The sequence below is a fragment of the Neomonachus schauinslandi genome, chromosome 14 (assembly GCF_002201575.2).
Source record: "Neomonachus schauinslandi chromosome 14, ASM220157v2, whole genome shotgun sequence".
NCBI lineage: Eukaryota > Metazoa > Chordata > Mammalia > Carnivora > Phocidae > Neomonachus > Neomonachus schauinslandi.
In genome coordinates, this window is record NC_058416.1 from 91,001,599 (window position 1) to 91,016,093 (window position 14,495).

General features: G+C 62.8%; 1 protein-coding gene across 1 annotated transcript in view; it reads left to right on the forward strand.

Moving 5' to 3' along the window:
• The window catches only part of ADGRD1 (adhesion G protein-coupled receptor D1), a 124,073-nt gene extending 110,193 nt beyond the window's left edge, over positions 1 to 13,880 (forward strand). The window contains exons 21-26 of the mRNA XM_021698578.1: positions 96 to 162; positions 7,320 to 7,411; positions 10,768 to 10,894; positions 11,146 to 11,187; positions 12,454 to 12,546; positions 13,720 to 13,880. Coding sequence (XP_021554253.1) covers positions 96 to 162; positions 7,320 to 7,411; positions 10,768 to 10,894; positions 11,146 to 11,187; positions 12,454 to 12,546; positions 13,720 to 13,815 — 517 coding nt within the window. The 3' untranslated portion in view covers positions 13,816 to 13,880. The remainder of the gene's footprint in view (positions 1 to 95; positions 163 to 7,319; positions 7,412 to 10,767; positions 10,895 to 11,145; positions 11,188 to 12,453; positions 12,547 to 13,719) is intronic.
• The last annotated feature ends 615 nt before the right edge of the window (positions 13,881 to 14,495 follow it).

The window sequence follows — 14,495 nt, forward strand, 5'->3', positions numbered from 1 at the left end:
AAGATACTGTCTAGGCAACTGTTCTGGGTGGAGGTGCCCAGAGCCCCCGGGGCAGAGGAACAGTGGTGGACCTAACGCTCCGCTTCCATCCACAGCTGCTGGCTGTCCATCACGAGCGGCGCTGTCTGGGCCTTCGTGGCCCCTGCGCTGTCCATCATAGTGGTAAGTCCCTGCTTGTGGGAGCACAGGGGCTGGGCGTTGTGGGCCCTGCGACCCCGTCCACAGCCTGTCGCAGCCTCCCCCCCACCCCGGCGTGTAGAGCCCAGATGGCGTGTGGGGCGGCGCAGGTGCACGCAGCCTGCAATTGGCGGTGTGTGCGGGTGGAGTCTCTCCTTCCCGGGTCTCGCTTTCGACCTGCCGCCGCAACTGCAACAGGGACGGGCATGCACGTCTGGGGGGGGCCACCCCGCAGAATTCCCGAGATCACGGGGGACAGAATGCGACCCAAGGGGCCCCGCTAGTTGCTCTGCCTGGCCCAGTGCTCAAGTGAGGCTGCTGCACAGGGTGGGGGCTCCTGCTTCCGGCCAGGGGGCTCCGTCCTCAGGTGGGGGGCCCTGACGCTGTAAAGAGCTCGGGAATCTCACAAAATTCTAAAAACAGCCTTTGCTCTTCTAGCCGTTGTTCCTCCTACATTTCCCACGAAAGCCCTGGGTTGACTTTCATCATTTCTGATGGGCCTGGCTTGGAATGTTGCCCATCATCAGCCCCTCACTGCGCCTAGAGGAGGGGAATGCTCTGATTGGCCAGCCCTCGCTGCCGCTAGAGGAGGGGAGTGCTCTGATTGGCCAGCTCTCACGAGCTAGAGGAGCGGAGAGCTCTGATTGGCCAGGCCTGGGTCACGGCGCTATCCTTGGGGCTGGAGTTCGGGGTCCAAGTTCCCGAAAAGCACGTGGACTCCAGGTGGGGGAGGAAGTTACGAGAAAATCGGGGTGCAGTTCGTAGAGGAGGGGCGGCGCACGCGTGGCAGGGGCCCTGGGCGGTGGCGGGGAGCCCCTCTCCGCCCGGCAGGTGTGCGCCCTCGTCCGGTCTGGGCACGGATACCCACTTCTTCCCGACTCGGGGTGCGTGCATGTGTTACCCGGGGAGCTTCGGCGGCGCCGAGGTCGTGCAGGCGGTTCCTGTGGGCCAAGTCCCTGGTGTTCCTCGGGGAGGGGGTCCAGGTGTCCTCGCAGGTGCTTCCCACGAAGTCAGTGTTAGTAAGAAAGGCTCAACGTAGGACTCTCCCCTGAGACGTGGAAGTGCTTTTCCGTGACGTGTGCCTGCCTGCGCCGGGAGAAGGTGCCGGAGAGATGGTGCTTGCGGTTCCGCCGAGGGGCAGCCCAAGGCGCCAGGCCTGGAGCGGGGCGCCGGGGAGGGGTGTGGGGGGGCGGTGTTAGTGTGGAAGTCCTCCTCCCCTTGTTCCTAACCCCTCCCCCTCCCCTCCTTGTTCCTGCCCTCCCCCTCTGCCTTCCTCCCCTCCCTCCTCCCTTTGCTCCTTCTCTCCTCCCCTCTCCCTCCTCCCCAGGAACACAAACCAGGTTAAATCTTCTGTAGGTAATTACATGTTGGCTAATTGAACATAATGAAAAACCAACCAGTCAATCCCCTGTTAGGTAGGGAAGGCTCAGTCCTGGGAAACGCAGGGGATCAGGCACTCAGTGATGTCAGCAGGTGTCTCCTGCTTGCCCCATGGCCGGTTGCCTCTGCGCTGGCTGCATCTCAGGCAGACTCTCCCTGGCGGGGACACAACACATCCTCTGGGTGTGCGGTACAGAGCAAGGAGGGAAACTGTTCCCAGTGGTGCCCGCGGAAGTCCCACAGCGGTTCTCATGGGCTGCTGTGGGCCACATGTCTGTCCCAGAACTAGTCACTGGGGATGGAAGCGGATGATTGGCCAGCATCACCTGGATGCTCAGGGGCCAGAGCTAGGGGTCCCCAGGAGGCCATGGGGATCTGTGGAGGAAAAGGATGCTAGTGCTCACGTCCTGGTTGGTACGTGGGCGTGTATCTGGCATGAGGCCTGGTCAGGGACGGGCTGTCTCTGCCATCCCATCTGGACATCTCTCCCCAGCAGTGCTGGGCACTGATATCAGGAGGGGGTGGCCCACAGAAGGGCCTCCCCAGACCCTTCCTGCCCACCCTGTGCAAATCCACATATATAATCTCCTGGACCCCAGGTGGGACCCCAGAACCCACGCTCCACACACTGTCTGGGCCAGGACCCCAGATGTGCTCCATGTGCACCCTCCCATGCTGGGACCCTCGACCTGCTCTCCATGTGCACCCCTGTCTCAGGACCCCAGGACAGGCTCTCCATGTGCACCCCTTCTGCTGAGACCCCAGGACGTGCCCTCCACATACCCCAGGGCAGTCACCCAGGCCATGGCACTGCCTCTGAGCTGCTGCCTTTGAAGGGTGTGGAGTCCCGCCTTCGCTGGGGCACCATGCTGACAGAGAAGGGAAGGGGCACCTCCCAGACACCTGTCCCTTCAGTGTCCTCATTCATCGCCCCCCATCGCCCTCCCAGCCTGCCATCTGAGGACAGGTCACCACTGAGGGCGGTCAGCAGGGACTTGGACTGCTCCTCCCTGCGTGGGGTGGGGGTCTCGTAAATTCCACACCCTTCCTTCTCTTGTCCCTGCTTCTTTCCCTAGCACCTCATCTGAAAGCCCAGCTGACTTTGTTCCAAGTTCGTTGGCACCAACCGAGGCCCTGGGCCCTGGTGGTTAATTAGAACTGAATGTGAGGGAAGATGCTTGAGGACTTGTTAATTCCCTCCTCATTAAAATTCTGCACAGACCGTGCTCAGGCTGCACATTGGTGGGGCAGTGCCTTCCCGGCGAAGGCTTTCCAGAAGGACAGAGTTTGGGACACCATCGTGGTGTCTCCATTGTCTGTTTGGGATGAGAGGGACAGCGGGTGGTGTCAGCCCCACACAGCAGCTCTGTTGTTCCGTGGCATTGACTTGGCTCCTGTTCTCTGCCTGTGTCCTGCCGGGTGACACCTGCTCTGGGGTGTTCACGGGGACAGACAGGTGATGAGGGTGACTTCAGAGCCTCCTAGGTCCTCCGTGGCCCCAGTGCCCCAGCCTCTGGAGGGCCAGGCTGTGGTCTGAGCTCTGAGCTTTGGGGGCCCAGCGGGGGCCCTGGTGGGAGGGCTGGGTAACAGGGGGATTGGGGCGGTGTGGACATTAGTCCATTGCTCCTCCCAATGGGATCCCCCTGCTGGCCTGGCCGTGCCCCAGGGGCTGGTCTGGACGGACCTGGACCACGCTCCTGCTTCCTGGCTTTGGGGAGGTTTGGCCTGTGGAGGTGCCAGCAGGAGATCAGAGGGTGGGAGGGGAGTGAGGCCGGTGTTCACCCTCAGCTCCTTTGTGCAGGACTGTGGGCGGCCAGGGCTGCTCCATCCTCCATAGGCCACAGCGTGGCCACAGCTCCTGGCCACAGCCTTGTCCACAGCCCCGGCCTCCGCACTCCCCGGGTAATTTTGCGAGTAGAGGGGCACAGCTAACCCACATGTACACGTCCCGTCCCCATCTCTCAGACCTTTGGTGTCCAGGAGGAGCAGCAGGTGATACTGGCAGCATTTGTCCTGCAGGAAGCAGGCTCTGGCCTCCCAGGGGTACCCCACCCCGCCCACCAGCCCCCAGGCCTCTCTGTGCAGGAGCTGTAGGAACGGAGGTACTGGAGGCCGTTCCCAGTTGTCATCGTCCCACAGTCGTCCTCACGTGCCTGGGATGGCCTTTCCCCAGGGGAACGAGTAGGGTGTCAGGGGGACACATTCTGGATAGGTAGGTGAGGGCCGAGGGGCAGAGAGAGCCTGTGGGAAGATGTTGCTGAGACCCCAGCATGTAGGGATCAAGACTCTGCCTCAGGCTGGGGCCCCGGGGAGAAGAGAGCCATTCTGGGGAGTCCGGGAGAAAAAGGAGGTGAGAAGACCATCCTGGTGCTGGGCGTGGGGTGGAAGGAGAGAAGGGAAGCTCGCGTTCACCTCACAGCTTGCAGACAGAGGGGTGAGTCTGCCCACAGAAATGTCCCGTGTGGCCCACAGCTGCCTTGTTGTTGTTGTATTTCACTTTGAATTCGGGGCTAGCATCAGACACCGGAGATCTTGTGTTGATGTGGCAGCCCTGGCTGTTTCTGGCTGGGTCCATGGTGAAAACAGAGTAACCAGTAACATCACCACCCACCCCTGTTCTGGGGCGGACAGTGGGGCCTGTGGGCGGGCAGGGTGGGTGGGAGCAGCTCAGGGCCCCGTCGCCCTGACATTAGGCCCCCACAGCCTGGCCGCCGCCCTGGGAGGCTGAGCCGCCGTCTGGGGATGGACCATGGACAGAAGAGCTTCCTGGGGGGAGAGGAGCTGCAGAGGAGCCCGACCGGGCCGAGCCCCAAGCAGGGCGGGGGGTTCACGTCCAGGGCAGATCACACACCTGTTCCAGGAAGGGCCGAGAGGTCGGGGAGGGCACGGGGTGGTGGATCAGAGCGCCCCTCCACTGCACGAACAAGGGGCTCTGACTAGGGCCCGTGTTCTGCGGTGAATTGTTTTCACTGCAGGAGGTAACGCGGTGGTGTGTGACCGAGCCTGCAAATCCAGGGCCGTCCCCTGTCCCCGGGGCTGCCTGAGGCTCTGCCACGACCCCTTTCCCACCCAGCCTTCTAGGGCATCACGGGCCTGCAGTCAGAGATCCCGAGCTCCACCTGCCGTCTGGGGTCCGGGAAGACCATTCATCTGCTCCACCCAGAGGTAGAAACAGGCTCAGAACAGACTCCGGGCCCCTGGACAAATGAATTCCCAGGGTCAGAGCATGGACGTCGGGAGGGGGTCTGAAGGGAACATTACTGATGAGAGTGAAGAAGGGAAGTAACTGAAGGCCTGAGCATCGTGGGCCTCGTTCTCTGTGCTGACCTTCGCCCTCCAGATCCGGAGCCAGGGGCAAGAGCGGCCAGTGTCCCAGACGTTTCCGGGTGATCTGAGATTTAACGTGACTTTGGGGACCGGAGGCTGCCCTGCCTGGATCCTTCTCCACCACGGCGTGGGGTCCAGCGCAGGGTCCTGGCGACCCCGTGTCCTCCATGCTCACGGGAGCCCCCATTCCCATGGCTCAGGGGGCATTAGCTCCTGGCCCGCCAGCCACCCTGAAGGCCAGCAGTCCTCAAACACGTCACATCATGGAATTACTGGTTTCCACCTGAGCCCCATCTCTGGAGGTTTTTGGTTTGATTGGACCTGGCCTGTCCAGTCTCCCAGGTGATTCCATTTTGGAGCCAGCTTGAGGGCTGCCGTGCTCCCAGGGGACATGGGAGAGCACTGGGGCCAAGGTGGGGGGCATGGGCTGGAAGGGGTTCTGGGGTTTCATAGCCGAGTGCGGGCATCTGCTAACTGTGGCCCAGTGTGGGCCTCTGCCCACTCCTGTTCACAGTCACATGGGCACACGGCCACGGCTGTGGTGGGTTTTGTGCTATAGCAGCTGAGTAGACTCGGGACTGGGGGCTGCGCTTGTCCAGCCTTACGCTGGCCCAGCAGTTGGGAGGCTTGCCTCTTATCCCCTCATTAGAGGGGTTGTGTCTGGGGTTGTCCCCGTTTTCTCAGACAGCCCGCCTCATTTCCAGATGAAGACAGCAGGTTTCAGAAGAGCAAGCGTGGCCGGAGCACGCCCATATGCCACGTGTGCTGAGCTCTGGGCCCAGGCCCCTGTGAGGTGGTACTCGGGGCCGCGGAACGGGGGCTCCCTGGGGAGGGGCTCCCGCCCGGGGACATAGGCTCCAATGATCCGAGTGGCTGAAAGCACCCACGGGGGCTTGCCAGTTTGGAACACATTTTAGAAGGTGCCTGTTTGGGTCGGGATGGGTGGTTTCTGCGTGTTCTGGTGCGGTTGGTCCTGCTGGGGCAGGACTCTGGGGGACAGTGAAGGGGAAGTGCTGCAGGAATCATCAGAATCTAGACTTTACCCCAAAGCATAAAGCCAAAAAGCGTTTATTCAGGAAAGCAGCTGAGTCTCGGTGGAACGGGCGCTCCTGGTGGCCCCGCCTCCGGTCACGGGGAGCAGCAGGGTGCTGCCGACGTGACCACCCGCGGCTCTCAGAGCTGACTGTCCGTGGACTCCTGTGAGCGGCCGCTGTCTGGAACGCAGGCCCTGCACCTCTGGGGCCGCGCTCTGCCCATCCTTCCTCCACGTGGCTGAGTGCGGTTTTCTCGTGGTTGTAACGTGGCTGGCAGGGGAGGGCAGGAGGGCAGCGCTGCCGGTGAGTCCTCTCCTCCTCCCCGGCGCTGGGGGACTTCTGCTGGGATCCTCGTGCAGGTGGGAGAGGAGGTGGGTGACGGGGGTCTGCAGCCAGGGGCCGAGCTGCCCGGGGTGGAGGCGTCGGTGGAGACACGGAGCCAGGCTGCCCGCGACCCTTCGTTGGCGGATTGTAGTAGTGCAGGCTGGGGCTGAGTGGGGAGCGCCCCCCGCCCCCCGCCGTCCCGGGTGCTCCTCTGGAGCTCCTCTCCGCAGTGCCAGCCGGTTCTGCTGGGCACCAGCCTGGGTGGGGAGGGCCGCTTCTCCCGGGAGGTCTGCCAGGGAAAGCCTTGTCCTTGCCCGTGGTCAGGCCTGGAAGTGCACCTAGGATTTTGGCCTGTAGCTGGACTCCTCAGCGACTTTGGCATTGACCTCCCGAGGTTTCCAGAGGGAAGAGAGGGTCCCGGCCGCAGCACAGCCCTGAATCCAGCGGCAGCAGAAAGAAATCCGCGCACTCGCTTCCCCTTGCTGCCGGGCTCGGCCAGGGCCCCGTAGAGCTAACGCAGGAGGGACAGGTTGTGCTGGAGCCTCTGCAGAGACCCGCTCAGCCCCGGCCCCCAGCCCACTGACCCACGGGAGCACTGGGCAGGTGCAGTCCCCTGCGCTGTGGCCTCCATGGGGCCGAGCCTCGGCCGGGGTGGGGCCGGGAGTGCGAGCAGGTGGTGCACAGGGGGCCTCATGGATAGGATTTCTCGTCCTTGCAACGGCCGGTTCGCCCTGTGGGTGTCGACTGTTTCTCATCAGATCGGGAAGCAAGGGCACGAGCATGTGGTGCAGGGGCGCACAGACTGAGCAACGCTGAAGGGAGGTTTGAACCCCAGGCCTTGCCTTGCTGTGCTGGGGGCCAGAACTTCCTCGCTGGCACAGATGTGCCCCCAGAGGGTGCCGCTGCGCGCGCCAAGGGGAGTGAAATGCTCAGGGGCCCCTGGGGGTCGGTTTCTGCAGAGACGCCACCTGCTCGCTCGGAGCCCTGGGGGCGGGATGGGCGGCTGCCTGGTGGGATCAGGGCTCTGCAGCTGCGGCCGCGGCCCTCACCTTGCGTCCTGATCCTCCCCTTGTGCAGGTCAATGTCGGCATCCTCGTTGCTGTGACCAGGGTCATTTCACAGATCAGCGCCGACAACTACAAGATACACGGGGACCCCAGTGCCTTCAAGTAAGTTGGACTCGGCCATCAGCGGTGGTCCTGCCTGCACAGAGCCGCTCGGGGGTAGTGGGGTGGGGGTCACTGGGGAGCCCGGGACTCAAGTCCTTGCTTGGCTGTTAGTCACCACCTCTGACCAGGACCAGCCCTTTACCAGGCTTGCTGCCCCATTCATAAAGCAGGGGGTCTACTAGATGCCATCTGGGGGCTGCTCCATCGCTGGGGTGAGAGGCCACTTGCAGGACCGAAGGAGGAAGATTCTAGATTTGGTCCTGTCTCAGCCCCTGCTATTAGCCTCCTCCGTGCCTTGCTCTCCTGTCTGTAAAGGGCTGTCATGAGGAGGAACCTCCTCGGGGTAGAACTTCCCGAGGTGCTCCAGGGCCGGTCCCCTGGGGAGGGACTCCCCCCACGCCCCCTGCCCTCGTGGGGTCCTGACCCCATACCACTGAGGGCTGCACTGACTGCAAGTGACAGAAGACCCAACACAAACTGGCTGAAGGAAAGGGGGATTGATCCACACAGGCATCCACAGAGCCCAGGAGGGAGTCTCGAATTGCTTAATCCAGGGGACCCAGCTCCTCCTGCATCCTTCATCCCTGTGTCCCCCGTCGGCTTCCTGCTCAGATGGACCTGCCTCCTGGTGACACGGGAAGACCCTCCATCCCGTCTGTTCAGACAGAGGTCCTGAGCCTGGAGCCCGGGGCTCCGGTCGGGTCACACGCCCACCCCGGAACCAGTCACAGCAGAATGGAAGTGACCAGTTCACCCGGGCCTGAGTCCCACGGTCCGTCCTGGCTCTGGGGTGCACTCAGCACCCCCAAACCACGGGCCAGGAAGTGGGGGAGGTGGCTCCTCACAGGGAACTTGGGGGCCGCTGTGAACATTTAGGACAGGGACAGTAGGCAGCTAAGTTACTTTAGTTACACTATGTCGTTTCTGATCTGAGAGCAAAAGCAGTAAATATGTCAGCAGCAAATCGATAAGACAATTATTCTGTGATGAATTCCCAACACCGTGAATGGGGCTGACAGGCAGCTCTGGCCCTCGGGGGGTTTCTCAGTCTCCGGACACCTTCGAGGGCAGCACCGTGGGGCAGGAAGGGCCTCCCGGGTCAGGGAGCACGTCCGTTCTTCTTCCCTGGCGGGAGGAGGCAGCCCTGCCCCGCGGTGGCCTGGCCAAGGAGGACCCTGTCCCTCCCTCCCTGCAGCCGGGCTCAGGACAGCCAGTGTCCCCAGCCCTGTCTCCAGCAGAAGGCCTGGCTCCGCTGTCTGAGCCCGACCCCACCGGGACCGCGGCTCTCACTGCCCAGAGCGGCCGCGAGCTCACCCCACACCGTGCGCCCCGTCGTCCCCCGTCACGGCCCCCAGGAAGCAGCCTCCCTCCCTCCACCCCTGCATCTCTGCTCCCCGAGTGGAGGCTGGCCGGGGTCAGGGACCGGGCACGGGGAGCACATTTCCCCGTCTCTGCAGAACCTTGGCTGCTGGCCCGACCGCTGAGGCCTCCCGTGTCCTGCACCCGAAGGCCCAGGGTCGCGCTCCTCCCGGGAGAGCTCAGGTGGCGTCTCTGGACAGACTCGCGGCTCTGCGGTGTGACCCGGCTGCGTGACCGGTGCTGGGGCTTCTGTCCTCCAGCGGCCGAGCCTGGCTCCGCGGGGCCCTCTCACTGTCTTCTGGGGTCCCCCGTGTGGCCCGGTCCCCCCGGGCTCCAGACCAGGCAGGGGGTCGGCACCTGCCGCATCCTTGGTCGGCTTCTGGGCTCGTTCCTCCTCCCGGCCCTCGGTTTCAATGTGGCCGTTTCCTCTGGGGGAGCAACTGCACACTCAGTGACCAACAGGACAACATGCTTCCTTAGGAGCCTGAAGGGGCTTCCGCGTCCTCCTAGTCTTTGTTTCCTGGGGGAGTCCAGACTCCCCGGAGAGGAGCAGGGAACATTCCGTTTTCACAAGTGAGATCCAGGCTCCTGGGGGCAGGGGTGAGGCTGAGGACCACGAGGACCCCCACCCCGCGAGCCATGGGACGACACGGAGGAGGCTCACGTGGACTGAGCCCCACGCAGGGCAGGCCCGGGGAGCAGCGGGATGAGGTGCGTCCACCTGCCCGGGGCCTCCTCCCAGTGCAGGGACCTGCTCCTTCTGCACGTGACGAGGGGACCCCGACAGCTCTGGCCGTGTTAACAAAAGGCCTTGGAGACCTCCAGCTGTCTGTCTTGATGCCTCAGTTTTTAAGAAAAAACAGCGCAATTTGAGACCCATTTCTCGAGACGGCTCTTTTCCCATACGGATTTTCCAGGATGTAAAGATGAAGCTACATAGTCCATGATGCTTTGTTTCCAGATTTGGGTGTTTTGACTGTATTGGCTTTAGGAAGACGTGGGGCTGCCGCTCCCCAGGCAGCTGATCTGTGAGCAGCATTCTCTGGTTTTCAGGGTTTGTGGGCAGAAGCTGCCGGGGCCGGGATCCTGGGTGTCCCGCCAGGAAGCTCAGTGTGGCCGTGGTGCACCTCCTCCCAGAGAGGCTGGATGTGTGCACACTGGTCGGTCTGTCCCTCATTCATTCGCTCATTCATTCCTCATTCAGCGGTCAGCTCCTGAGAGCTGCTGGGCCCTGGCGCTTTGCTGCACTTTGGGGGTGCTGCGGTGCAGCCCCCGCCCAGCCGTGGGAGCTCGTGGTCTAGCGAGGGAAGCAGGTGTGTTGTCCGTGCGCCCAGTGATGAGCACACCGCACCTCGGTCTGCAGGCTTCCTCTGAAGCCCGGGTGCACAACCCCCAGTGTGCAAAGCCGAGCTATTTCAGAAGTCAGGGTAGACTGCGAGGTCTGTCAGAAACGGCTTGGAGCCCGGCGACCACGTGGGCTTTGTCTCATTCGCTCGGCTGGCACTCACTGGGGGCTGACTGGGTGTTAGCTCTGCTCTGGGCTTGCACACACAGCAGGGACCACACTCCACGGAACCCACATTCTGAGAAGCAGCCTGTGAGGCTGGTTCTGAGCATGTGTCCTACCCTGCTGGGCCCACACCGGAGCCCTGGCTCTGCTGTCCTCCGTGGGTGCCTGGAGTCAGCATTTCCATCCAGCACTGGGGCCGGCTGGATCCGGGTGATCAGCTGAGGGTGCCCAGAGGGCATGATGGCTGCTGGGCGCCCAGTGCAAGCAGCAGGGGCGCGGGGGCAGGGCTGCTGGCGTGGCCAGGGACCCTGTCTCAGGTCCCAAGCGGCCCACTCCTCACCCAGGGTTCCCTGCAGGATGGAGACCAGGTCCGGGCCCAGCAGGGCTGTGTCTGCTCCCTTTCAGAGGCCTCACATTGAGAGGACAGTCCCCTAGACCCACCTCACCTGCCTGCCCCCCAGAGTGGCCATCTCCACTTCTCTTTCAGGTTGACGGCAAAAGCCGTGGCCGTGTTGCTGCCCATCCTGGGAACCTCGTGGATCTTTGGTGTGCTTGCTGTCAACAGCCAGGCCTTGGCCTTCCAGTACATATTTGCCATCCTCAACTCCTTACAGGTGAGCGCCTTGGGACTGCCAGGCAGGCTGTCAGCTTACGAGCGGGTGTGTGTGGAGCAGGTTGCCACCCGGGCAGGACAGAGAACCCCTCTCTGTTCTCCAACCATAGGATTGTCCCCCAGCTCACCTGCAGGCTTCCCAGGAGTGAGCCACACCAGTGCCACTCCCAAACCCACGTGGCCTTGGGAGGGAGCCTCGGAAAGTGCCGTGACAAAATGCGAGGCCTAATCCTGTGTTCTCTTCCTCCCCAGGGGTTTTTCATCTTCCTTTTCCATTGTCTCCTGAATTCAGAGGTACGTCTGTTCTACTTCCTGAAAACGTGAGGCGGTGTTTTCATTTCTGAAAGGGCACAGGGCGCAGGGACAGTCTTGCCCATCGGGCTGGTGTCCGGGCTGGTGTCCGGGAGCGTAAACCTGAATAGGCTTTGGTAGTGGCAACAGGTTGTGTGCAGTGGGGGTGCTTTCTGTCAGCCCTTCTCTTGCATCCTGGTCGCTGAGCAACATCCAGGAGCCCCTTCCTGGCATCTCACAGGCCCTGCTGGCTCTCTGGAGGACAGGGGCAATGGAGACGGTGGGGGGCAGCTGACCTGCAGAATCTAGACCTGCTTGCTTGCTGTCTGGCACGTTAGGGAGAGACGTCCTTCCAGCAGCCCTCCCCAAAGGCATGAAGAAGCTGTCTGGGCGTAAGAAGGAGGTCTCCTGACTATAGGGTTTAGGGAGGACTGTGTCACATGCCCTCCACGGGCACTGGGGCAGCTGGAGTGGGCTCATTCTCAAGTGCAGTCTGGGCATTGACCTGCCATGCACTTGGCCATGGGGAGGGTGGAGGTTGCTCCAGACCCCGTTCCCCGAGACCCATACTTACGCTTACATCGTGGGCTTGACGTCTGAGACCCCACCAGGCTCGGTCATGGGGAGCTACCTCTGGAGTGGTGAGTGGGAACAGACGGAGAGGTACCACCCATCTGTGCGTTTCTGCGGAGGGTCTGTTCGTACAGATACATAGGCCAGGCAGGAGGGAAGGGATGCTGCGGGCGGGGGGGTGGGGGAGCAGGGTGAGTCGCTGAAGATGATGGTGACCAGTGGCGGAGGGGTCACATGATTGTCAAGCCAGGGAGCAGCCGAGCAGGGCCCAAAACTATGGTCCACAAGATGGGAAGGGGACGTGGCTTTGAGCCATGCATGGCCCACCCCATGTTTGCATTTGTTCACTTTCTTCTCCATTGTTTATGCTGCTGGTCACACTCTGCCCCCTCCACCATTCCTTGTTGAGCATGTCCGGTGCCCTGTCCAGAACTGGCATGAGGCCAGCAGGGACCACACCAGATCCAGCTTTCTCCCTCCACAGGCCCTGGTACGGTGGTGGGGACAGAGTCTGCACCTGCCGAATGAGGCAGTGAGTCTGGATATGATGCTTCCAAATCCTGCCCATACCCTGCAGCTGGTATTCTGGGACTTTATTTCGGCACAAAACCTAGGGCCCTTTGAGAACAACCTCTCATTGTTGCTGTTTCCGCCACTGAAATTGCTTCTAACCAGCCCTCTGTTCTGCCTTCAAAGGTGAGGGCTGCCTTCAAACATAAAACCAAGGTCTGGACCCTCACGAGTAGCTCCACCCGCAACACTAACGCGAAGCCCTTCAGCTCCGATGTCGTGAGTGCCCTGCGGTGTCTTGTCTGCATCCGCTGCTCTCGCTTCGATCCTGCCCTGCGTGCCTGCACCCTTAGCCTCATGGGCCCTCAGGCTCTTGTCTTCTGTCCTTGTCACCTGGAAAGCCAGAGTGGCTTCCAGCTTTGCTGAGGTGCACCAGGCCTCTGCCCTCCTGGGCCTCCTAAACCCAGAGCGCCCGGTGCGCCTCTCCTTGCTTCCCTGAGCCTGACCTTGGCAGGCAGCTAGCTGCCCCGCTCGGGCTTGTGGTCGTGAGGCTCGGGTGTTCGTGGTTGCTGCCCAGCCCTTTCACGGTTGACGTGGCCGGCAGACGGCCTGTGCTCTGTGGTGACGTTATGCCCACGGCAGGGTCCTCTGTCCTGTGGTTTCCCACGACCTCCTGCCCACTTCCCAGGGGCACGACTTCCGTGTTGACTTAGGAGGATGGAAGGATCAGTTGACCAGGAGACAGACCCTGGGCATGTTGCTAGTGCCCCGGGGAGGCATGAACGTCACCAGGCACAGCCCGGCCTTCAGGGAGCTCCTCCCCTGCAGGGGTCTCTTCCCTCTGCAGACACCCGAGAACGGGGGTCTTGGTGCTCAGGGATCTCAACAAGCCTGTCCTCCCCACAGCGGGCTTGGTTCACCCTCCTGCGGGAAGTGCAGACACAAGCAGGACCCCCAGGTGCCTGGGCCAGATGATGCGTGTTCTCATGGCGCCGCTGCCCCTTGCATGAGCCCAGGGCCTGGCTCAGGGGTCCTCCCCTCAGGAGGAACTTCCCGGGCAGTGCGGAGTAACGGCGTCCCTGGCGCCGTGTTGAGCCACGGCCACACCCGCATGTTCTGTTCACTGACGCGCGTGTGGCTCTCTCGCGCCTCCCACGGGCGGGTACCCCGTGGGAGCCAGGATCTGGTGAGCACTGTTCGCTCCTGAGACTCCAGAGCCTGCAGCAGGGGTGGGCTGAGCGCGGTGAGTGCACGGGGGTGAGTGCTCGGACGGGCAGCGGGGCTCGAGTGAACGCGTGCACACAGCAGCTCCCGGAAGTGACGGGGGAGGGCGCCCCTGCTGGGGTGGAGGGGAGCCTCACGCAGCTTTCTGGCCCAGCGCTTCCGCACTCCCTGGGGCCTGGTTTCCCATCTTGGGACCGAGTCCACAGCTCACTCCTCTGTGATTTGCAGATGAATGGGACCCGGCCAGGCACCGTGTCCACCAAGCTCAGCCCCTGGGACAAGAGCAGCCATTCTGCCCACCGCGTGGACCTGTCCACCGTGTGAGCAGGGAGGCCGCTGACTGGCCATCTTGCCGCTCAGAACACACCCCGCAAACTAAACACAAGAAACACTCTGCCTTCACCGTGGGACCCTCTCCTTGTTGCTGTCTGGATGTGGGGATCCTGGCCCCCGTGACAGGCTTCCTCACCTCTGACCCTCCCATGTGACAGAGCCCACTGCTGGGCCCGAAGCCTGATGCACGGTCGTGGGTGGCCCTCCCGGCTCTGGTCCTCCCGTGGCCAAGTGACTGTCCCCCGGGGCACCCGCCATGGGCATACAGGACCCTGCGGCTGCAGTACGAGGAGGGCGAGTTAGCCTGGGCGCCGTGATGGGGACTTGGGACCAGAGGGGCCAGGTCCTGTGGGGGAGGTGAGGGCCCCCACGAGCCCCCGAGGGTCAGGCGGAGGCAGACGGGTGTGTGAGGAGGTGAAGAATGTCCTCAACCTGCTGAATCAGCCGTCACAAGCTCTGAGAAGAGGGGCCCTGTGCAGGCTGGCGCCCCGCGGGCCACGCTCGCCTTCCAGTGCAGGGGCTTTGGGCTGTGGGCGCTGACCGCTCAGGCCTGGCCGCAGGTGAATGCCCCTTCTGGGGGAGAAGCGGGGTGGGCCCGCTGCGGGGAGAGCTCCCAGTCCCCCCCACCCCCGAGTGCTCTCTCCACACTCACGGTCCGCCTCGTCCCGGCC